This window comes from Medicago truncatula, chromosome 5 (genome assembly GCF_003473485.1).
Source record: "Medicago truncatula cultivar Jemalong A17 chromosome 5, MtrunA17r5.0-ANR, whole genome shotgun sequence".
NCBI classification, from domain to species: Eukaryota; Viridiplantae; Streptophyta; class Magnoliopsida; order Fabales; family Fabaceae; genus Medicago; species Medicago truncatula.
In genome coordinates this window covers 31,977,567-32,003,783 of record NC_053046.1, presented here as the reverse complement: position 1 = coordinate 32,003,783, position 26,217 = coordinate 31,977,567, and the positions used below count along the sequence as shown (strand labels likewise).

Here is a 26,217-nt window from a genome sequence, read left to right as displayed (position 1 = left end):
GGCGGCAGTTAACTGCCGAGGAAAACCTCGACATTTAACTACCGAGGAAAATGTTATAAGAACAGAACTGCATAGGAGTTTCCAAAACTCCAAGTTTGCGTTTTAATTATCCAAGGTGCGATTTTGAGTCATTTGAAGCCATTACAAGCCAATTTTAATAACAAAAACAAGTAAGTTTTTTGAATTCTATTGTATTGTTGCTTTGTGGTCGAATTGTATGTTATTTTTTGTTAAATTTCGATTATATTGATTTGTTGATTTTATGATATGTTAGGATAGTTTAGGTTAGAATGGTTAGAATTGTTAGGATAGTTTAGGTTAGTATAGGTTGAATTGATCGCCATTTTTTTTTTTAATGTAGATATATCTCAGAATCAGAATCAGGGTAACGTTCACGATGATGAGAAGAAAAAAGAAAAATCACCTATGACGTGGCATGGAATTGTTTGCAATGGTTCTGAAAAAAAGAAGGGTTCGAAGGTGCCAGTGTACAATCACTCGAGGTTGAGGAGGAGCGAGAGGACATGTTATTTCGGTCCTCGACCAAAACAAGGTACTGCAGGGACTGTAGCGGACAAGCCAATTGATTTGTGTGACGAGGAAGAATAAATGTAATGACTTTTAATGCCTAATTGTTTTGGATTTTTTTATGTTTAATTTTTGTGTCGCGCACATTTTGTTTGACATTATGGTGCTTATAATAAAATTGCATTTGGAATAAATAAATTTGAAAACAAAATAAGATAATTATTGTTCCATTCAAAACAAAATATATGTTATCACATTACATTGTATTACATATTACATTACATTCCGAAATTTACCTTCCAACTGCAACAATCATCTTACCACTGAATGGGGCAAATTCAAACTTGCCAAGCAGCATGACACCAGTATTCGATTAGCATCTTGAACGCTGGTATTCAAGTGTCAACAGAATGAGGTGCATTCCTTGACACTTGAATACCATTGTTCAAGATGCTCATCGAATACTGGAGTCCTGCCGATTAGCAAGTTTGAATTGCCCCATCCAGGGTAAGACAATTGTTGCAGTTGGAATGTGCATTCCAACTCCAACAATTATGTTACCTTTGAATGGGATAAATTCAAACCTGCAAAACAACAGGACTCAAGCATTTCACCCGGCATTCATGTTTTCCTTTGAAAAGAATAAATTTTTGTTAGGCGTGCTTTAGATGATGGTATTCAAGTGCCAACGAAATGAGGTTCATTCCTTGACACTTAATACCTTCATCTAAATCAGCCTAACAAGAATTTAATCTTTTCAAAGGAAAAAAATGAATGCCGAGCGAAATGCTCGAGTCCTGTTGTTTGGCAGGTTTGAATTGATCTCATTCAAAGGAAGACAATTGTTGTAGTTGGAATGCACCTTACCCTAACTAATGACGATCTTCCGGCGGAATCAAACTTTTGATGATATCTTCAGTTGATCTAACCAACTTCACCCGCATATCGATCCACTGGAACATGCTGTGCTCCCAAAACATGGTCGTCACGTTTTCGTCATTCGTTAATTCCACCCAAGTGAATGATACTCTCCCCTCGTCGAGCGTTGGACGTTTATACCAAACGTGTTCCACCATCCTTGTATCTTTGGGGTTGACTCCTTGGTTGAATTCAGTCAGTTTATCCTTGAGACCTCTTAACGTTACACCAAGGCACCGAACCTTCAACCTCTGAGGTTCTCCGCCGTTGAATTGCGCATGAACGTCGATCCACCTGGCCATTGTTTTAAATCTACACAATAAGAAACTAAAAACAATCAATCAAAAACTCATTCAAACATTTCATCGAACACTTGATGTGCACATTATACATAGACTCTAAAATTCATAAAAATAATCCTAAAATTATAAATCATATACTCTTACTAAAATAAAAAAATTAATCATATAACATAAACATCATGCAAATATTTTAACAACATTAATCAACTAACATATACCCTAAAAATTAATTATAACATGTAAATCTACTAAAAAATAATAAATGTACTCAAAAACTAAAAAATAATAACATTTATAACAACTAAAATGTAAGTTAATAGCATTATAATTACTTACTTGTGATTTTGTTGAATAAAGTTGGTTGGATTTGGTTGTGTTTTTTAGAGAGATTTTGAGAGAAATTTGAAGAAATTATTTGGAAGATAAGATCAATAATGGATGAGAGGAGATTCTGCCAGATTTTGTAGCGCATAAGATCCTCGGCAGTTAACTCCCGAGGTTTCCCTCGGCAGTTAACTGCAGCCGGATTTTTCAAAATTTCGGCAGTTAACTGCCGAAGAAAACCTCGATAGTTAACTGCCGAGGAAAACTGAACATCCAAAACTTTACAAAATTCTCAATTTCTCTCCAATCTTCGCCAAATCTTCTTTCACGAATTGGAGGCAAATCAACGGCACACTTATATTATATAGTAGTGTTCAGGTTTGACTAGACAACTAAAACTTTGTCATTAGTAATAAAATACTACTACTACACTCTAGAAAAAAGGTAACGATCACGTCTCATTGAAAATTGCTTATTATCAATACATGAAGTTACAAGAACAAACTTTAATTTTCATGCCGAGGAAATCTTCATAATTCTAAAAAGCATTTCAATATCATTCTAAATTATTTTGAAAGCCGGATTTTTACACAAACGGTTAAAATTCATCATAACGGTTCAAATAACAAAAAAATATTGGTGCAAATGCACAATTTAATTAAACCAACATTTTTGTACATTAAACAAAGTAAAACGAGCCCATGAAATTAAAAATAATGTCATAAAAATATAAATATACAAATATACAAATATACATAACTCAATGTCATCAAAAGACTAAAACTAAAAACTAAGTCCTAAAAAAGGAAAATAGTACTACTGGTCCTGATCCTGCAGATAGTGCCTCCTCCTCGGCCTCTGGGCTCTCCTCCTGGTCAAAATCGGCGCGATCTGCTCCCTCATATGGGTCATGGCCTCAAACCACTGCTGAGGGGTCATGCTCATGACCTCCTCCTGGCCTAACTGCGCATCAGCATAGGCAACAGCGCCACTAACCATGTCATAGGTGTCAGGCGAGCTTCTCGCCTCATACCGCTCCCACTGGTCTGCAATGATCTGCTCTTTATTTGCAGGCCTCGGAAGATCTCCTGGAATAGGTGGCAAGATCTGAGGGTGAGACACCCTAGTGTACCATATGACATAGCCATCCGCCACCCGCCATGTATCCTCTCCTGCCTGCTCACCCCGATCGTCCGCCTTAATCGTGTGAGTGCGGAAGTCAACGAACACCTGCATAATGGAAGACGGTGGGAGGTCCCTAACAGCAGTCGGATGTCTGGGGATGGTCTGCACGTATCCGTACTGCCTCAAAACCCTCTCGGGCAAGTGACGGTACACCCTACGGACACCACACATAATCCACCCATAATACCAGAAAACCTCCTCGAAGTCCTGGATCTCTCTGTGCTCCTCGTACGGCCTCCAACATACATCATCTAATTGTATACGATCAAGCAGTGACCGATACGTGATCTCCCCCCATGACCCTTCTGGAGCTTCCACCTCGCTGCAACTGGATAGTTTTCCACGTAGTCAGTGTTGGGATCAACACTGTAAAACCCTGGAAAATGCACCAAAAACCATGCTTGCACAAACCAAACAAATAACATTTATAAATCATTACGCACGGAAAAATATAACAAAAAAATAAAAGTTAACAAAAAAATAAAGTTAACATAAATATAAAATTTAAGTTTTCTTACAGTGAGCAGTGTCACGCTCCCCCCAAGAGCTCTGTGTCCAGGCCTACATGCATCAGCCAACTCGCCGTATAGGTAGGCGAGGGTCATACCTCCCCAGGAATAATTATGCATCCCTGCGTAGCCGTCCTCCATGGTCGTCAAATATATCAGCTCGATGCGCTTGTTGCTTCTATCGCCAAACAACAAGCATCCGACCAAGTACAGAAGGTAACACCGGACGCAGTATGTCCTAACCCTCGCCAGCTCCTCAAGCTCCTCAGGATCCTCCGTACCCGCCAATAAGTTGGCCTTACCAAGGTACGTGGTATAGAAGTCCCTCAGCCTCGGGTAGCTAATGTACCCACCGTACTCCTGGTTGCAGATCTTTTCAGCCTCATGCTGGGACACACCCAGATACCTCATCAGCAGTGCCGCTCCCTCATGCTTGGGCATCTTCTTCCCATGATCCAACATCCGCCCCTCAATAGGAAGATGCGTGAGACATGCGACATCATCCAATGTCACAGTCATCTCCCCCATGGGCATGTGAAAGGTGCTGGTCTCCGGATGAGGCACGGTGGAGTACCCCAAGTAAACCAAATCATGTAGCCCGCTCTGCTTAAGCGGATCCCAAAACCAATTCTCATTCCCGTTAGGGCGTCCGAGAGTGAGAATCTTGGCCCCATGATTAATCGGTTTAAGCACGTGGAGCTTACGAACCTGAAATAATAGAAAAATAAATATGGTTTAAACAAAAACACATATAAAGAGAACAATTAAACATAAAAAATAGAATTAAAAAAATAAACATAAAACAATGTATATAATAATTAAACAAACACACATTTAAAGAAAAGAATTAAACATACAAAATAGAATTAAAAAATACACATATAAAAGTGGATATAATAATTAAACAAACACACATTTAAAGAAAACAATTAAACATACAAAATATAATTAAAAAAAACACATATAAAACTGGATATAATAATTAAACAAATACACATTTAAATTAAAGAAAATATTTTAACATAAAGAAAAAATATTTAAAAAAAATACAGTTACATTATTTGAATTATACCAGAGTGGCAACGCCACATGATCGGCATAAGAGTGGAGCAATGACAAGTCAGCCGGTCCACCAGGAAATGGAGGCTCCATAGGTAACACCTCCGGTGCAGCAGCTGCTGCAATGTCATCCTCGTCTCCTGCATCCTGCTGCTGTGGTATATGATCCTGGTCATATCCACCATCCGTCACATCATGCTGTACCTGATCCTGATAGTTCAGGTACTCCACCCCAGTCTGGTCAACAGGCTGTGACGGGTCAACAACCTGTGACTCCTCAGGCTGTGTAGCCTGAGAGCTTCCTGAGCCATCTCCCCTCCGACCTCTACCCCTCTTTGGGAAGTGGCTGCTCTGCCTCTTCCTGCGGTGGCTCTGAGTCATCGCACGCCTACCACCAATCATCTTCGATGGATCAATGGGGTCCTGATCGGCCATATCTACAAAAAAAATAATAAAATTAATATCATTCAACCACTTTATCAAAAACACTAAACCTAAACAAAACCTAAACTTTCACATTCAACCTAAACATAACCACTTTCACATTAAACCACTTTACCAAAATAAAGACATTGATTGAACCTAAACATTATCATACACATTATCATTAACATTCAAACGTAAATAATCAAATGCATTGTCATACACATTCAACCTAAACTAAACATAATTCAATATACACATTCAACCTAATTCAATATACACTTTTTCGAATTACAATCAAAATCATATCCAATACCTAAACTAACTAAATAATCAATAAAATTGTCATTGACACATTTTATCAAACACTTTGTGTGCAAAATATCAAACATACTAAAAATGTGTTCTTTTGCCACCATTGAAAACCACATTATACCCTAACATCATTCAATCATCAATTAAAGCAACTACATTCAATTATAAACTACATGCACTCATAAAAAATTCAATTCCTACATCAACCCTAACCACATAAAAACTACCATTTTTTTTATAAAAAAAACCTACCCAAATTAACATTATGATTAAAAATGAGTCAAGATACTTACTTGTGATTAAATGGAGATGATGCATTTGATTTTGCTGACAAATCGAAATTGGAGAAGTTGGATGGTTTGGAGAATTTTTGAACAATGAATCAATACTCAGAAAATTGAGTTTCTGCTTCTGTTATGTTCAGTTCGCATCGGTAGTTAACTGCCGAGGAAATCCTCGGTAGTTAACTGCCGCCGGTTTACTAAAAACTTCGGCAGTTAACTGCTGAAGGGCATTTACGTAAATGACTCGTGTGGCACAGCCTTATGAAATGTGTAAACAACAATTCTCTTGTTTATCCTCTAAATTACCACACCCTCCCATAAGTAGCCGGAATCACTCCTCTCATAAATAAATTGTCATTTGTTGGAAGGCGGTTGAGAAGAAGACGCACACAAAAAGATTGACTTTCAGAGAAACAACTTTATGCCAAAATACATGGTTGTCATCTGCAAGGATATGTTGATTTGGTGATTGTTGAATGAAATTATAAGCAATACAAACAATGTAATTATTTGAAGAGTGCAAATTCCACCGCCACCTGTCATTAACATCAACAGTAAGTTGTCGCTGAATTGAAGAACTAACTACATGAAATAGCACTACCTCTTCTCTGCTGACAATGATATCAACAACATGAGCTGGTGGTAAAGGAGCCATGAAAAATCAATCGGATCCTTCAAGTATATAGATATTAAGATGTGCTCTTCACGCAAGAAAAAGGCATACCACGATGGAACACGATAAAATGGACAAAGGAGAGGCACGTCGAAAAATAAAACAGGAGGAAGAATAAAGATAGGTAGGTAGACACCCTTAATGTGTACACTTCTTTATATCACTTTGAAAAATTTCAGCGTGACCAATGACCATTATTTTTCCAGCATTTAAAAGCTGAAAAAATGTGGTCGCACAACTAAAATGCGCGTGACCACTATTTTTCCACTTAGTTAACCAAATAAATAGTGATCACGCAACTAAATAAACGTAGTCACGGAGACCATATATTTGATTAACTGAAATTTTACAGAGTGGTACAAAAAGGTGTACATACAAAGCTGCCCTAAGAACATATTTCAATTAATTATTAGATATACGAATAATTTTTAAAAGCAGTTTACATTCAATACCAAATTATTTTTTAAATCGATATGAATTATATAATTGATTTGAATGATAATGTAAAATAAATCATGCAATTACAAAATTAAATACACAGTCACATTTTTTTTCCAATGATTTTATCAACAACATAAATTGATTCTACCATACACTTACTTGGGTATAAATAGTGGCGGAATCAGAAAGAAAATCTCGGATGGGTCAAAAAAATTATATTGTACTAATAAACATTAAGCACAAAATTAATCATAAAAAAATTAAACTACACATGTTAAAAAATTAAAATAATACTCAATGTGATTCGAATGATTTGGGATCATCAATAATAGATTAAAAATATTAGTTGTATTAATTCTCCTTTCAATAATGGATCGAAGATGGCGACGAATGAATTGAGAAGCATATAGTGAGAATAACAAAGCGGTGTAGGTATGTACTCCCTCCGTCCCATATTATAAGCAAAAAAAAAATCATACTTATTAACAAAACTAAAACATAGTAGTTTACAACATAATTTTTTGTGTTATCTTTGAAATAAATTTTATAGGAAGATGTATAAAAAAGTTTCATTGGTTATTGATTATTCAGAAAATGAAAGAGGGGCAAATTGAATGCTCTGCACTTTGTGGAATCTTTTCCTTTTTTCATGCCGACACTGGCATATTTCTTATTTCTTATATTGCACTAAAAGACAACAACAATAGTTGCAGCTGGAGTAATATTTACATGTAAAGTTGAAAATGGTAGAAATGTTAAAAAAAAGTTTTTAAAAAAAAAAAACAGAGAAAATAAAGTAAAAGATCCCACAAAAGCCACTGTCAGCATGAGAGAAAGGTTGGAGAAAGTAAAAAAAGAGAAAATAAAGTAAAAAAGAGAGACAAAAAAGCTGAACGACAGTTTCATTTGCCACATTGCTGAATCCTTCACACTATCTTCAGGTGCTAAATACATCATATTCTGCTTGGTAAGAGAAATTTTGATTGTTTTTCCTTCATGAGTTGTTGTTCCTTCTCCTTTTGATAAGTTCAAAATTTATATACATACAATTTCTTGCATCATCTTTGTCTCTATTCTATAGGTCCCCAAAGCCAAATGAGGGACTAGAGGAACCAGCAGCAATGAAGAGCCACCAATACTTGCATCCTCTTTACATGGTTCTAATCCTATCATTAACATAAGAATCAACATTTTCTGTTTGTCCAAAAAAAATGGTTCATTAACATTAGTTCTACACAATTGTTTTCATTTTTTTTTTTTGTACTTGCAAGGATAATCTGTGTTTGAACAGGTCTTTTTCTCCTGAGTTATGTGAAAGCAAGCTCCTTCATCAAAGTTTCCCAATGTGTTTGGCAAACAATTCCTTCAATGCATTCTAATCTCCCAGCTCAAAATCTTGAATGTCTAATTATCTGCACTGATTTCATTTGATAATAGTTGAGTTCTAATCAATGAAAGTAAAAATAGAATATATTGTGACAGTATATTCGATATTAAATTCACTCATTTTTCATTTAAATAATCAACTTCAAGCCAAATGTTAAATAGGTAGAAATACGAATAGCTTGAGTGTAGCAGTCATAGTGCAATTAATGCATATCCTATATTCCATCACAAAAAGTTGATGAAAAACTGAAATAATATCCTCATTCCAGTATTATTTATCATAATTAAAACTCTACAAATATTCTCCCATCCTCACATTATCATAACACAATGAAGACACATGATTCGTAATGACTTATTATAGTTATAGCTTAAAATGTAGGGAGTTGTGAAGGAGTTCTATTTGAACTTATTCCAAAGTCAAAAAGACCTCTGACTATACAATTTGTTCTCAAGGTGAGAACTATGAAATCCATCTAGAGAATGCCTCATCATCAATGGTTTCCGTCAATCTATTTCAAGTTGGGTAGGCATAATACCAAAATGCATTTGGATAAAATCAGAAACAAACTCGGGTTCTCCGGAACGATTCGTTCTTTGGTGAAGTTCATTAACCACTTAAGCTCAATTACATATGAATATTATAGTCAAAAGGAATAAATCTTTATTATTAGTAAGTTTTTCATTTGACCTCTTTATGTTTACAACACTTTGATATATTTAAGAGATAATTAATGATGATTATAATTTTATGAAGGGTTTTTACAACTTCATAAGTGCCAAAACTATAAAAATCATTTTTAAGAGAGCATGAACATTATAAATAGAACAAATCATATTCGAATTTTTTACATGCAAACAAGAAAAAATATGATTCAACTTCTAAAGTTTGTTTATGCTATGATTCTATTCATTTCCATAGTATTTCTCATCAGAACACAACTGAGTGACAGTAAGTCATTTTTTTCATTCTTTTCAAAATTTCCTTCTTTACTTTATAGTTTGTGCACAATCTTTTAACATATTTAGTAACATTATTTTATTATCGTTTTTTCATTATAGTTTATGAAGAATGTGAAACCGATGATTATTGTCCAAAGTATAGGGACTTGTTATATGTTTTTAAGTGCATTGATAAAAGATGTGAATTGGTAGAAGCACATGCATGATTCTATGAGTTTCAAACCATGGAGAGTGCAAAAACATACTACAAAGGAGAATGGGTTATAATGTCAAAGAAAACAACTTAAAATATGATAGAATATTTCATGAGTTGTCGTTTGGTTATTATGTTGGCACTCTATGATATAATTTAATTTAATTTCTCTAATCTCATGAACCTTGTAGTTATGGTGTGTTACTCTAAGATAGTTTTAAGGTAGTAAAGATTTTTTTTTTTCATTGTCCTCTTCTCTCATAATTTTGGAGGTATCACACCTTTTAAAAATAACTTTAATAGAATAGTTAGGTATATCAATAAATTTTACCTTACTTCAAAGCCTTTTTAATTTATGCATGTCAAAATAAATACATTAGATGTCTTGTTGAGCTTTAAAAGATATGAAAAACAATTCAATTTGCAAACACTTTAATTTATATTTGTAGGATTTTAGTCGATATAAAAGTAGTTGCAAACACTTTAATACAATTTTTTGAAGGTTTAATCCAACTACTTTAAATTTAGGGTAAACTAGATCTTTATCCCATGTGACACACATGGTAATTTTATTTTTGGGGTAATAATTTATAAAATTATCTAATAATTTTTGAAATATTGCAAACAGATTGAGATAAAAAAAATAGTTACTTAGTGATCAGCTGCTTTTATAGCTGTATAAAAAAATAAATGAGCATTTCTATTTATCTAGAGTTTTTATCAAAAATATATTAAGAAAATGTCTCAATCAATTAAATTTGTTATTTGACGAAAATTAAGGGAGGTAATGTTGTGTAATTAAGAAAAGGTGTTAGCAAATACACTGTCTTAAAATTTTTTTGATAAATTTTGTCACTGCACCTATCATTTCCCAAAATAAATATTTATGGTTACCGTATCCATAGGAATTCGTGCAATATTTTTGAAATACGAATATTGTTTTTAGTACATAACGATGGATTATTTGTACATATATTTGTCTTTGCAATTAAATAATGAAATAAGAAAAACCCACTTAGGTTGGCCTAGTCGTATTGACTTGTAACCTGAGAGTGCTCCTTCTTAAGGTCTCAGGTTCAATTATCTCTGGTGTCAATTGAAAGGGGTTAGTTTAACTTCTTAAAAAAAAATGAAACAAGAACAAAGAGATAATATTGTTGGGATTCATTAATTAATCGTTTAATTTACTTCATTGATCGCATGTTTCCATATCTGACAAACGATATGAGATTCATTATTTTTAGTAACGACATTAAGATCATACAATGTGTATGATTGCAAACAGAGACTAATACCTGGTAACTAACATCTACAAATGCTCCTACCCATATCTCTCTCTTACGGAGAAAGCCTATGTCTACAACTTTCTAAGTCAAATATCATTTTTGTATTTCGCATAAAAAAAAAAAAAAAAAAAAAAAAAAAAAAAAAAATTAAGAACGGAATTGAAATATCAATATAAGAAAATAGAATTTACATATAACCAGCTACTATCAGGCATGGAACACTAGGCTATGTTTGGATATTTTAAAACGAATGGAATGGAGCGGGATGGAATGGAACGGAGCGGGATAGAGTTTCCATTCCATTGTTTGGGTATTTTATAGAACTCATTTTACGACGGAACGGAACAAACTTGTTTATTTCATTTTTACCCTTATTTAAAAATACTATCATATATAGAATTGTATAGTTATAATAAAATAGTAACAAAAATAATAGTAGCAAAAAAGTTTTAATTTTGTTTGAAAAATTTGTCCATCACGTTACCCCCACCATCTCCATTCGTTGCATTTTTTACATTTTTTTTATTTAATTATAATGAACTTTCATTGATTTTCATGAGTAGTTTGGCTTTGTAGAAAGGATTTTGATGTATTGGACTGTCTAGTGCTATGTAGAACAGTGTTGTAGAGTTTGATGTTGTTGGGTATAGAGGTAACGTGTGTAATTAAATAAAAAACTGGGTTCAATCGGAAATTCGTGGCTACCAATTGGAAATAAAAAAAAAAACTAGGTTAAAAAGGTAATTGTCAAATTAATAGACCTCATTCCATTCTATACACCCCAAATTGGGAGGAATGAAAATAAAGGAAGATGATGGAATGGGATGGAATGGATTCCATCATATACCACTCCATTCCACTCATTTTTTAAATATCCAAACAATGGAACTCTATTATATACCACTCCATCCCATTCCATTCCACCACATGCCATCAATCCAAACAAAGCCTAAGACTTAGTCAGAGTTGTAATGGGGATTGGAGATAAGGAAGCATTTATCTAGTAAATATACAATCATTTAAAAACTATAACTTCTATATACAAAAATATACAATTTCCTAAAATCTTTATTCAAAGACAACCCTTCGGTGATGTTTCAAGAAAATTTTATTAATCTTAATAACTTATTCAATTTCTTTCTTTTAATTCTTTTTTTTTTGTCAAGGTAGTTTTGTTTCATCAATCAAAATCCTTCATGTAACATTTGTTGTATTTTTTTTTGTTTTAGTTTTGCATATCACTCATGCCCGACTATCCAAAATTTTACAACAAAAACAAATTTATTGATTGAACTTTTCCTTTTGACATCAAATAAAAAGGGTTAAATATGTTTTATATCCTTATAAAATTGGAGCCTTTTAAATTTAATCCTTACTTAATTTTAATAGCTTTTTTAATCCCTAAAAAATCATTTTGCATTTAGTTTTAGTCCATTCTTAATCCAAATTTGTTTAATTATGCTTAAATTCTTGAATTTTTAAACAATCTTTTGTACACCTATTAAGAACATTACGGAAAGTCCCTCTACAAAATATTAACTCAAAATTTGATTTCTACGTTCAGATTTTTACTACTCTTTTCTTGAATTTTTGTCGTTTAAAAAATTCATATTTAATTCTTCTCCTGTTAAAAAATTATATTTTTTAGTAAATGAACATTTTATAATGTTCTAAACATGTCTCCAAAAAATCGTTCAAAAATTTAAGAATTCAAGAATAATTAAACAAATTTAGTTTTTAGAAGGACTAAAATTACATGTAATTTTATTTTTGTAGGGACTAAAAATGTTATTAAAATTAAGTAAGGACTAAACTTAGAAGTTTCCAATTTTATAGGGACCAAAAACATATTTAACCCAATAAAAAATGTACAGTTTAAACAGATATTCAAATTTGTACTGAATAAAAAATATACTGATCTATCATTTTAGTACATAAATAAAAAATATGAATTGGGTTGGTGCTTTAAGAAGATATTTTTTTTTTTTTTAATGTATGTTAGAAATTAGTTTTTCTCTTTTCTCCTTTGTCCGTGTCAAACTCAGTACCTCTAGAAAAAATTCCCTTAACTCAAACCAGTTGAGCTACCCCACCCCATTCAATTGAAACTTTTAAGTGGGTATTTGTGCAAGAAGATTAAGGCTCCATGTACCAATAACACTTACTAGCTCATGACCCGTGCAATGGCGGGATAAATGTTAGAACTAACATAAATAAATTTGCAAAATTTAAAATGAATATAGTTTGTTGAAAGATTTCAAAGTAATAAGAAATTAAGTTAAATGCGAATTGAAAAACCATTTAGATATTTTTTTTAATCATCAAAACATAAAATGATATTGTTATTAGTGGACCAACTTGGTTTCAACAACATCAATAAGTAAGGGTCAAGATATAAGAAAATAGCGAAAACAACGTGAGAAAAGTGGCTTGTAGAATTTTTTTTTGGGTCAGGTAGCCTAATCACTATAGAGTGATTTAGAGGATGATACAATCTGTATGCACCTGTTTCATGATAGCCAACCAGTATCATAGGCTCACTCTTGTCCCCCAACTTCCTTCTCTTTGCATCAGGGATATGCATATAGCACAATGAACCAAAAATTCTCAAGTGTTTTGCTGACTGCTTGCATCCTAACCAAATTTCTTCAGGAATTTGATTAAGTTTCTTAGTGGGGCATCTGTTTAAGATGTATGCTGCAGTTCTTACTGCTTCTCCCCAAAATGTATTAGGCATCTTCTTCATCTTTAGCATACTTCTGGTCATGTCAAGCAGGCTACTATTCCTTCTTTCAGCCAAACCATTGTGTTGTGGAGTATAAGGAGCAGTGACTTCATGCACAATGCCATTGTCTTCACAAAACTTCTCAAACACCTTTGAGGTATACTCACCACCACCATCAGTTCTTAAAATCTTAATGGATTTACCACTTTGTTTTTCAACTAAGATTTTAAACTTCTAGAACATATCAAATGCTTCACTTTTGGCCTTAATCAAATATAACCAGAGTTTTCTGCTAAACTCATCAACAAAACTGATGAAATATTTGTTTCCTCCTAATGAAGGAACCTCTAAAGGACCACACACATCTGAATATACAACATTAAGCAGCTCCTTTGATCTACTTGCTGAACTTGAACTGAATGCACTTCTAGGTTGCTTTCCCAACAAGCAAGTATCACAAACTGTGTTAGGTATCTCAATTTTAGGCACTCCCAGAATCATTTCTTTATCAACCAATTGATTAAGACCTCTAAAATTGAGATGACCAAATCTATAGTGCCATAACCAGCTATCTTCATCTTTTACCATAGCAGATAAACAGTTCAATTCTACAGCTTTCATATTGGTCTGAAAGGTTATATTCTTTGCAAGAGGAGTTTTCAAAACTAACCTTTGATGATTATCAAACAACTTAAAGGTGTTGTCCTTCATAGTAACTGAGTATCCTTTCTGAATGAATTGACCTACACTCAGCAAATTGCACTGCATTCCAGGAACATAGAGAACTTATTCAATTATTGCCACTTTCCCATTCTTTCCTTCAATAGCAATATTCCCCATTCCTTCTGCAACTAATACTCTATGATCTGCAAGTTTCACCTTTGTGTTTCTTCCAAAATCCACTTCTCTTAACCATGTCTTGGTTCCAGTCATATGATTAGATTAACCAGTATCTAAGAACCAACTTTCTGAATTGCAGCTCTCATTACTAATTGTTGTAACCATCATGAATAATGACTCAGAATCTGAATCATCTTGTGCAATTTTGGCTTCCTCTTCATCATTATTTGATTGCTTTCCTTTACCAGACCAACATTCAGAGGCATAGTGTCCAAATTTCTCACATTTGAAACACTGAATCTTCTTCTTATCAACTTTCTTCTTTTGATTAGAATTTCCTTCCTTTGAAGATTCACCTTTATCAGATCCATTGTTCTTGCCTTTAGACCAGTTTCTTCCCTTAGAGTTTTTCTTCCCTTTCTTGAAGTTCTTCCTATCATAATCATCCTTCTTGATAGTTTGAACTTGCAGGGCTTGTCGAATTGATCTTTCATTGCTTCTTTCTGAAACCATCAATTCATGAGCTTCTAATGAACTCTGCGGCTCCTCAATCTTCAATGTCTTAACATCTTTTGATTCCTGAATTGCCACCACAATGAAATCAAACCTTGAAGATAGGGTCCTCATAATCTTTTCAACTATCTGTTGATCAGTGATTGCTTCACTACAAGCCTTCATCTGATTCACAAGATTGATGAGTTTAGAGATGTACTCAGAAATCTTCTGATCATCTTCCATTTGCATCAGCTCAAATTTCCTTCTCAGTGATTGAAGCTTAATCAACTTCACTTTATCATCACCTTCATGGTACTTTGAAAGAATGTCCCATGCTTCCTTTGAACTTAGTGATTTTGAGATTCTTTCAAAGTTTCCTTCATCAAGACTTTGTTGAATCAAGAACAGAGCCTTGCAATCTTTCTTCTTCAATTCCTTGTGTGCGTTCCTTTGCACTTCAGTGGCATTCGCAGCTAATTCACCTACACTATTCTGCACAATTTCAAGCAAATCTTGTGCTCCAAACAGATTCTTCATCACTGCACTCCATCTTTCCCAATTGCGTGCTTCAAGAATTGGAAGATGTGTGTTGAAACTGCTGCTACCATTCATGGTGTTTCCTTCAGCGTTTCTTCCTACAAATTGCGTGATTGAAGATCTTGATTACCCCTTAGAATGAAACCAAAGGCTCTTGATGCCAATTTGATAGCGCAGAAAAACCAGAAGCGGAAGCTTGTTCAGAAGCTAGTTCAGAAGCAGTTTCAGAAGTAGTTTCTTATTCTAAGGTTTTGTGAATTAGAGAGAGAATTGAGAGAGAAGAAAAATTATGATGAAATTGTAATTGATCTTTATTGATTCTACATACGAAAATGTACAAAGGAGGTAGCTTATATACAATATCTAGCTAAGTTGCTTGAAGCACAAGCAATGTAACAAACTCTAGATCTTATATACTAACCTCTAACAAACTTGTAACAAACTTCATAACAAACTAAAACAAAATGTGATTAACCACTGATTGTGATTATCACTAAACTAAACTTGAATTAAAACAAACTAACAAAAATACCACCGTTGTCCGCGAAAAAAAAATTCAATTCATTTTCCTATATATGATGAATTAAAAGAGGGTCATTTTAACGTAAATTTATCGCTAGTATAGTTTGCCTTTTTTATTTTTTTGAGAGAAGTATAGTTTGCCTTATAGAGTAACTTATACCATAGGGTAGAGAATCTTTAGATTTTACTACTTGCATTTTCATCAATCCAAACATACATATTTACCAATCATGAACTTTTTTTTCTTTCTTGAGGTAATATTTTATTTAATATGAATAAAATAATTACCTTATCATTGTATTATATACCTTATCAAAACCCAACGTGGATAAAATAATTATTTCAATGTGAGTATTTTAAGAAATAAAATTTTCAAGTTGTTAATTGACAAAAAAAAAAAAAAAAAAAGGTTCAAGTTGTTTGTGGGGTTGTTCAAAGGAAATTTAGATTGTCATTAAACCACTAGTTACTCCCCCGTAATGATATAATACAAATGATTAAATTTAGATTGATTCACTTCTCCTAATACAAATTAATTCACAATCATGTAAATCAAATTAATTCAAAGGAAATTTAGATTGTTCTTCAATAATGATATAATACATGTCCTTTAAAGTCATTTCCCATTCACCTAGAAATCATCATTTTCTCTCTCTTCCTACAACCAATGTGTTTGTCAAAAAGAGAACACATTTTTTCATTGGATCTTTTACTTCTTTTTTAAGAGGTGCAATAATATGCAATAATATATTTCACAGAAATATATTGCTAGTTTGATCTTTTACTTTTTTTTTTTTTAGACTCTTTGACTTTTAATAACCAATTTGATGTTCAATAATTAACATCAACATTTCACATAATCATAATAATGTGCAATAATATATTAAGCCAAACAGGACCTCTCAAGAAGAGAAAGATTGGGCGAACTGGAACAAAACACAGGCTATATACTGGTACAAAATATACTAGTAATTATACAATTTGATCATAATAATCCTACAAAATATACTGCTAGTTTGATCTTACAGATTGCAGCCACAAAATTCACTAATTACACGGTTTGATCTAAACTATTTGGCTGCTTCATCTGTCAAATTCACTATTTCAAGATGACTACTTCCAACCCTTCATGATCCTATCAAAGCACCATAAAAATTCAGTCAACATTAATTTAATATATTAGTCATGAGTAGAACAAGACACACCAATTAAAACTTACTTATTAGGAGATTGAGAAGGCAATACTTCCATTTTTCTCTTTTTGTTTGGACAGTTTCGTGAGTCATGATTAGTTCCACCACAATCTGGAACATGACAACGACGAGGCTTCTTGGCAGCTTCAACCCCTCCTTTTGGTCTTGATCCTTTTGGCCGACCTTTTGTTTTTGAAACAACAGGATTTTCAACGTCGTAGTCGTCATTGTTGGAAACATCCGCTTCCAAATCAATCACATGTTCTTGAGTTTCAGGCATGCCTTTTTATCTTTATGATGATATTTTCTAACTCTCTTGTAGCAACCTGTTCTCGTTCACTTGTCTTTAATGATTCGACTTCCAAACATCGAATTAGAGACTGAAATTTGGCAGAGGATACATCATTGCAGTTAATCACATGACTAGATTTTGGGATCAATGATCTTTCTCGTCTCCATCGAAAAGGAAGATATTTTGATGGAAGAACAAAACAATTTTTAAACATTAGCACTCGAATTGCATGTCTACATAGTATTCCTGAAAATTGAAACTCTTTACAAGAACAATGAATTGACTCTTCTTCTGTTATCAAACTTACTATACGACCACCATCAACTTTGGTATGATGTTGCACAACATAAGAGCCATTGTCAGCTTCAATTGCTTCATACTTTGCGGATAATTCGATCTCATATTGAAGCAACTTAAAGGCATAAGGTGTGAGTATAGACGAGGCATGTTCTTCAATAGGAAAATGTGTTGTAATATGAGGATTATGATACTTTTGACGCATTCGTGCCTCTTCTCCAGCTTGATTTCTAATTTTGACAGCAACACCAACCTACACAAAAATATAACAATTTATCGATTCTGAGCGTCCTGTTGTTAGCATCTAAGAATCTTTTTATATATGAATTTATCGATTCTGAGCGTCCTGTTGTTGTCATTCCAGCAAAAAAAAAGTCCTTCAAATAAGCTCAGGCCCAAAATTTACGATGGGAAAAGAGCAAGTCAATATGCTTATCCACGCCCAAACCAAACTGTGAGACCATTATTTTCCATTCTCGTTCAAAATCATCTGCACATTCTAAATGATATACCTTATGAAACTCATGTTTAAAGTCATCATATCTCGAACCTAGTGGAAAAGAAAACCAACTTGACAGCTTTGCGACAATATGCCATATACAAAATGCATGTTTTGTGTTTGGCAATTCCGTTGCAATGGCTTCTTTAATTGAAAGATCTTGATCGGTAAGAATTATTTTTGGATATTTTCCTTTCACAAAAGCTAGGAAACTCTGAAAATTGTAACATAAATCTAAATTAATTTAATAAAGTTTCAAATTTAAAAATTTAACAGTGATAACAACTTTGAGTAAATAGAAATTTACCTTTATAGCCCATTCGAAGGAAGAAATCTTCTCATTTTGCAATAGAACGCAACCAAAAAAAAATTGAATTTCCATGATTATCAACACCAACCCATATTCCAAGAGGCATCCCATAACGGTTTATTCTATATGTGGTATCAAAAACTACAACATCTCCAAAAGCTTCGTATGCGCGAATTGAATCACCAAATGCCCAAACAATATGCTCCAATTTGTTACTTTCATCAATTGTGAATTCAACTTGGAAGGCCTCCTCTCGATCTTTCAAACTTTTGCACAATCTGAGAACATCTGCAGCATCACTTTCTTTACCAATACCACTATATGACTGAATAAAATTTCTAATATCTTTTTCTAAGAATGGTAAATTTCCTGTGCCCGTTCTTTTCTCTAACTCAAGCACTCTCATTATAATACTTACAGAGCAACCAACTTTAGATAATAATAGTATGTGATCTTGATCAACAATTGGAATGTTACGATAAGCAGGAAGAAATCGAACCTCTTTGTTATCCAATAACTCGTGGTTGTGAGAATTGTTGAAATATTTAACCACCCATTTTTTCTCAAAGCCAATTGTTCTCTTATTAACTACCATCTTTGCACCATAATCACATCTTGAAGATTTTCGTTTCCTTTGATTTTCCACTTCAACAGTTTTGCGTGGTTTAACAATACCACCACCATGACAAATAAATTCCCTCTTATAAACACCAGATGGATTCTCTTCAGACACATTTTTACTAGATTTATAAATGTGATCACGCCTAATAGAAAATCCATTTTGTTTTGCAAATAAACAATAAAATTCATAAGCAACATTATCACTTTCAAATACTTGCCCTTCAAAAGGAACCCCCTCATCAATGTTGTTGACTTGAGGCAAGGGTTCATGTTGTAGCTCTTGAAATGTTAAAGAATTTACATATTCATTATCTTCAAATAGTTGCCCTTCAAAAGGAACCCATTCATCAACGTTAGTGACTTGAGGCAAGGGCCAATCACTAACATCATTTCTTACTTCAGATATCATATTGATCTTAGTTTAAATATGATTCATTCCTATTTTCTAAAAAATAAAAATAATTTTTAGAAATCATAAATAAAATAAAATAGAATTTGTTAGAAATCATAAAAATAATTGAGGCAAGTACAATATGATTTCATTATTGTACTTGATTATAAGTATATTTTCTTATGTAATGATCTTTTTTACATTAATATATATATATATATATATATATATATATATATATATATATGTCATGAGTTTTTTTTTTTACTCGGTCGTTTGATTCAATTCGATTTAATACCTATACATCTGTTTATTGAAGTTGAGTCATTTAATTCAGTCGTTAGGTTTAATGACCTAGTTGTTCGATCAATTATCTTGTAGTTTATCAAGGTTGATAAACGGTTCGGATTTTAAAATACCGGTTTGAATTATATTCAACAAATAACAAATTTGTAGTCATTGAAACTAACCAATGATAAAATGTACCTGTAAGAAAATTAAGCTCCATCACTATTTATAGCCCACCCTATACTTTTTTCCTAGTTCCGCCACTGATAAAAGTTATCTTCTAGCAAAACTCATATATATATATATATATATATATATATATATATATATATATATATATATATATATATATATATATATATATGATGTTTTTAGACGCTGAAATTTTATTACTTTTAATTGTTCTTATAGATAAATGTCATCTGCATTTAGGTTGTCCCTAAACCACTACTTTTAGGTTGAGTTTTTGAACCTTAAATATTATTGAATAAAAAAAGTTCTATAAAATACACATCAATTTTTTAAATCAAGGAAAGGTGTTTTTTTTAATTCAACGATTTTATCAACAATAAAAGTTGATCCTACAATACACTCTACTTATTTCTCATCTCCAATTATGTATATTATTCCAAAATAATAATATTACGATGGTCTAAAAGAAAACTTTTAACTTTAAAAAAAGTAAATAAAAGTTAGATATAAAGAATGAATTTTAATGATTAGTAATTTTGTTATTTGACCCACCTTAAGTGTGCTAAAAGAACAAACACAACACATTGATATACTTAATAAATATTTAATAATGATCATAATATTATGAACGACGGTTTCAACTTTGTAAGTGCTAAAAATATTTCATTATTTTAGAGAGCAGGAAAATTATAAATAGACCAAATCATTTTCTATTTTTTACACTCAAACAAGATAAAATATGGTTCAAATTCTTAAGTTTGTTTGTGTCATGATTCTATTTATTTCCTTATTTCTCATCGCAACGAAATTTGGTGTTGGTAAGCCATTCCTTTTATTCTTTTCAAATTTCTTTCTTTACTTTGTAGCTCGTACACAATCATTTAATAGTAGCATTATTTTCTTGACTTTTTTTCTTTTCTTATTACAGCACGTGATAAATGTCAAATTGATGCTGATTGTCCAAAAAGTGGGAACTTGTTTTATATTTATAAACTAGTTAGAAGCACGGGTTCAATAACATATTTGATAAAAAAATTCTTTGAAAGAAGAGATGTTAAAACGAAGGAACATCGTGATTCATCATAAAATATGTATGGACTGATTAAGAGAGCATATAATCAGTTTATGAGATTAGGAATTGACATAATATTTAGGATGAAAACTATTGGAACCAATAAAGGAATCAATGATGTGTGAATTTACATATTATCCAAAATTATAAAAAAAAAAAAAAAAAAAAAAGAGTTTTGTTGTAATACCCATATTTACATCAAATGAAATCAAGCAAAGAAGTAGCATCAGTGAGTGAAAATAATCTAGTCTAGAATTAAAGTTAAGGTGATATGTTGAAAGTGTGGATCATGAACACCAAATCTTTATTTGGAAACGACTTGAACGTGCATATTTTTAGGTGGCTTCTCTAGATAAAAAAAATTAACTTATCACCTACCTCTAACATACGTTCTCGGCAAAATTTGAACCATTGGTCGCCTAAGTATTTTTTGTAACTTGCTCTCTCTGCCGTTATCAAGCGACACTTATACCTTTTTTGAGCTTGTTTGTCGATGAGTGTGATTGTTTTCTGTGTTCCTTTTAAAAATGTCATTGATATCTCATTTGACAAGTGCTAGGTACAAAACAAATTGCAGTGTTAATTAGAAGTTATATATATATGCACATTTCTAAAACATTTACCAAAGCATTGTAAAGATTTACTGTAGGAAAATAACATGTTTTATTTTTCTCAAGAGATTAGAAAAACAACATTACAATTAATATGATACTAATTGGAACCAATGAAGGAACCAACAATGTACAGATTAACGTTACATAATAGTTAGGTTTATAAAAGAGATTGCAAGTTTCATAGACTAACCAAAAAGGAATTTTTGCCAATACTTACATCAGACAAAATGAAAAGAACAAATGACATCCCAAAATCAAGATAGTTTACGACTTCAGTCCAAAGCGATACATCAAAATAGTAGAAGTTAAAATAGTTCAACAACAAATATCTACTTTGGAACAACTCGAATTTGCACTTTCTTCTGTGACTTTTCGAGATCAAAGATGAGTTTACCACCTTCTTCCATCACTCGTTATCTGCAGAAATTGAACCACTGACCACCCAAGTAATTTTCATAGCTTGCTCTATCGGCGGTAATGAGATGACAGTTGTACTGTCTCTGTGTCTGGTCATCAATAAGAGTGATTGTTTTGCGCTTTCCTTTCAGAATTGTTCTTGACACCTCGTTTGGGAAATGCTAAACAGGAAAATAACTGCAATATTAGTCTAATGCATATGGATAAGATGTATGCGAATATAGTTACATATAATTTATAAAATAAAGGTAGCATAACTGATTTTAAGCTAAAGAAAATGTAACTTGACTTCTACTTTATCATCCTATTATCTTCCTATAAATTCTAGATAAATGCATGCATGTACATTATATGCACCCCGTTGACCAATTAACATTGTTGAAACAAATGGAAATTAAGCATCACTTCCACATGTGCATATATAGCCAGCACCATCTGACATTGATGTCTTCGAACATTTGGTGCAGCTCTCATAATACAATCCAAACTGGTTATGATTGAATTTAGTTGTTTTCTAAATAGTGATGCAATATGTTTCCTAACACAAATTATGCACATGAAATAAAGAATAATGCAATATGTATTTTTAATTTGTGCGTAAAAAAACTTAAAGCATGTTTGTGCATAAAAAAAGCAGACATTGACTAAGTTTATAAATTCAGCAATTGGCCTAACATGTGACAGTTTGGAAAAATCGTTGTATGAAGTACGTTGAGAAGAAGTCGAACTCTGACTTAAGTTTTAACTGAAGTTTGACTATGAGCTTGAGAAGTGTTAAAGTCATGACAACAATTCAAGAAACATGGTCAAAAATCAATCAAATCGGATTGTGAAATAATAAGTTACTCTAACACTGTATTGTGAAATCATAATGCAAACTTACTAAGTCTTAAACTTCTCAACAACCGGATGATGTAGGTTGATGAGCAACCTCGAACCTGACCAATTGTTACATATATTTGGGCATTTGCTAGAACACACCAACTAGTTTTTATGTGGGAGTGTTTTAGCAAAGCTACACCTTAAGGTGTATTTAACCACTTTTTAGTTATTCACTTGCTAAAATACTCCTTCTAAAAAATAAGTGGGTGTATTCTAGCAAATGCCTATAGGATTTGCTAGAACACACCCACTTGCTTTTTCTAGAAGGTGTGTTATAGCAACATACACCTTAAGGTGTATTTATTAACTTTTTAGTTATAACTTGCTAAAACACTCCCACATAAAAATTAGTGGGTGTGTTCTAGCAAACCCATATATATATATATATATAACATAAGCATAATTTTTTTAGGCATCTATACCTTTTTTGAAGAAAAGACATCTACAATTTTACTTTTAATTAAAATCAAAATTTTATAAAAATTATACGCATTAGCGTAACAAAAAAACAGACACACATAAAGTATTACTCTAAACGCTAATGTGTGTGTCTGTATATTTGCGAGGTTGAAGAAAGAAAATAAAAATATTCTGTATCATTAAATGATAGCGTAAATAAAAATATTTGTGAGGTTGTTATAATTAAACGATATTTAAATTAAATATATAAGTGATAAAAAGATAATAAAATTTCTTTGAAAAAAAGGTAATAAAATTAAATGGAACCTCCTTTAAAAAATTAAATGGAACGGCTAAAAAAAAATTAAATGGAAGAAAAAAACATATTGAAATATAATATTTGAAAATAAAAGAAAAGGTTCCCAACGTGAATTGAAGAGAGATGATTGTGAAATAAATTGTCGACAAATAGTTTTTTGAAGTAGCATTCAACAACTTTTGGCCAAAGCTCATTCCATTCAATTTTATGCATTAAAAAAAGTACATTTTTTTAGTAAGTACTTAATTGATATTGTACTTGGCCTAACTTCTTCTTAAAAATGTAGAGAAGTTGAAGAGAAAAAAAAAACGGGTCAAACGATATCTTAATCTCCCACAACGGCAGTGTAGAAGCAACTGAATTTGTGAGAAAAAAAATTAGAAAATAGTTAAAAATAAAAAAATTGGAAAATAATCAGAAGTTTTTAAAAATATGAAAATTGGAAAATAGTTAATAAAAATCGGTGAGGTAGCACTCAACCAAGCAATACTAAAAAAAATTATATGCATTAGCGTAACAAAAAACAGACAGACGGACATATAATATTACTTTAAACGTTAATGTGTGTATGTGTATATTCGCGAGGTTGAAGAAAGGAAATAAAAATATTTGGTATCATTAAATGACAGCGTGAATAAAAATATTTGTGAGGTTGTGATGATTAAACAATATTGAAATTAAATATATAAGTGATAAAAAGATAATAAAAATCTTTTGAAAAAAAGATAATAAAATTAAATGGAATTGTTCAAAAAAAAAAAAAGTTAAATGAAAAGAAAATATATTGAAATATAATATTAAAAAATAAAAGAAAAGGTTTCCAGCGTGAGTTGAAAAGGGGTGTTTGTGAAATATATTGTCGAGAAGTAGTTTTTTAAAGTAGCATTTAACAACTTTTGGCCAAAGCTCATTCCATTCAATTTTATGCATTAAAAAATGTTTCCTTTCTAGTAAGTACTTAATTGATATTGTGTTTGACCTAACTTCTTTTTAAAAATGTTGAGAAGTAAAAAAAAAACCGGGTCAAACGGTATCTTAATCTCCCGCAATGGCAATGTAGAAACAACTTAATTTGGGAGGAAAAATTGGAAAATAGTTAAAAGTATTTAAAAATATAAAAATTGGAAAATAGTTAAAACAAATCGGTGAAGTAGCACTCAACCAAGCAACACTAAAAAAAATTATATGCATCAGCTTAACAAAAACACAGACAGACGGACATAAAATATTACTCTAAACATTAATGTGTGTGTAAATATTTGCGAGGTTGAAGAAAGGAAATAATAGTATTTGGTATCATTAAATGACAGTGTGAATAAAATTATTTGTGAGGTTGTGATGATTAAACAATATTGAAATTAAAATAATTGATAGTGTGTTTGATCTAACTTCTCCTTAAAAATGTAGAGAAGTTGGAAAAATGCCGGATCAAGCGATACCTTACTCTCCCACAACGACAATTCAGAAGCAACTGAATTTGGATGAACAAATTGAATAATAGTTAAAAAAATAAAAATTGTAAAAGTTATTAAAAATATAAAAATTATAAAATAATTAAAAAAATGGTGAAGAGCAAAATGAGAAATGCACCTAAAATGATGAGGGTGCATTAACCACACCCCATCAATATAAAATTACTAAAATGCCCCTCAAAGGGGCAAAATGGTAAAATACTAAGGACTTAGTAAGTAGATGTATTAATCACAAATGTGAATTGGTAGCAGCGCACTTATGATTATATTAGTTTCGGACCATGGATGACATTCAATAATTTTAGTATTTTATTTTTGGGTAGTGTTAAGTTATGTCCTTAGATTTCATGTTAAGAAATTTAAAAGAAGAAATATTTTATAAAATTTTGTGCATTCAATTCATTAAAAAACTAAAAATTAAATGTAATGCACATATTTCAATAAACTATTTCTATATTTGTTTCATTAGTTTATGTCTTAAGAGCACAAGTTAACATTTTCCTTTATTTTTTTAATTTGATGAAACTTGCAGTTATAGTGTTCTACTGTAATAAGCTTGCTTTATTGTACCAAAAAAACTTACTTTAAGTTAATAAAGATTATTATTTTGATTGTCCTCTTCTCCATTAATTTTGGAGGTATCATCATGTTATACAATTTAGGCATATCAGCCTTATAAGAATAACTTTAATAGTTAGGTTGATAAATAAATTTTACCTTACTTCATAGTCTTTATTTTTATTTTGATATCATAATAAATAATTTAGATGTCTTGTTGGGTTTTAGAAGATATGAGAAACACTTCAAAATTTATATTACTCTTACATTTTAATTAGTTTTAATAGCCTCCATGTCTTGTTGGATTTTAGAAGATAAGAAAAACTAGAATATAACTATAAAATAATACCATTGTACTACAATAAGAAGTAAAATTAATATTTTTTATGTGTGTCGTTTTTATATAAATTGTTTTATACTACCTATAAAAACAAGATATAAATTGTTTTAGCCTAAACAATAAGAACTCTACGGTTAAGTGTGCTTGACTTGG

General features: G+C 31.8%; 3 protein-coding genes across 3 annotated transcripts; all 3 read right to left on the bottom strand.

Moving 5' to 3' along the window:
- Window positions 1-3,522: 3,522 nt before the first annotated feature.
- On the bottom strand, window positions 3,523-5,252 carry LOC112421726 (serine/threonine-protein phosphatase 7 long form homolog). The gene is made up of 3 exons (XM_039834726.1): window positions 4,823-5,252; window positions 3,776-4,474; window positions 3,523-3,633 (listed from the first exon to the last, which is right to left on the bottom strand). Exons 1-3 carry the CDS (start codon window positions 5,225-5,227, stop codon window positions 3,523-3,525), a joined length of 1,215 nt encoding a protein of 404 aa, XP_039690660.1. The 5' UTR covers window positions 5,228-5,252.
- Window positions 5,253-14,456: 9,204 nt separating this feature from the next.
- Window positions 14,457-15,461, bottom strand: LOC112422150 (uncharacterized). The gene has a single exon (XM_024784943.1). The coding sequence runs from the start codon at window positions 15,459-15,461 to the stop codon at window positions 14,457-14,459; it is 1,005 nt and encodes a 334-aa protein (XP_024640711.1).
- A 2,145-nt stretch (window positions 15,462-17,606) lies between these two features.
- Window positions 17,607-19,529, bottom strand: LOC112422149 (protein FAR1-RELATED SEQUENCE 11-like). Its single transcript, XM_024784942.1, has 4 exons — window positions 18,588-19,529; window positions 18,203-18,403; window positions 17,701-17,943; window positions 17,607-17,639 (listed from the first exon to the last, which is right to left on the bottom strand). Exons 1-4 carry the CDS (start codon window positions 19,527-19,529, stop codon window positions 17,607-17,609), a joined length of 1,419 nt encoding a protein of 472 aa, XP_024640710.1.
- Between the last annotated feature and the right edge of the window lie 6,688 nt (window positions 19,530-26,217).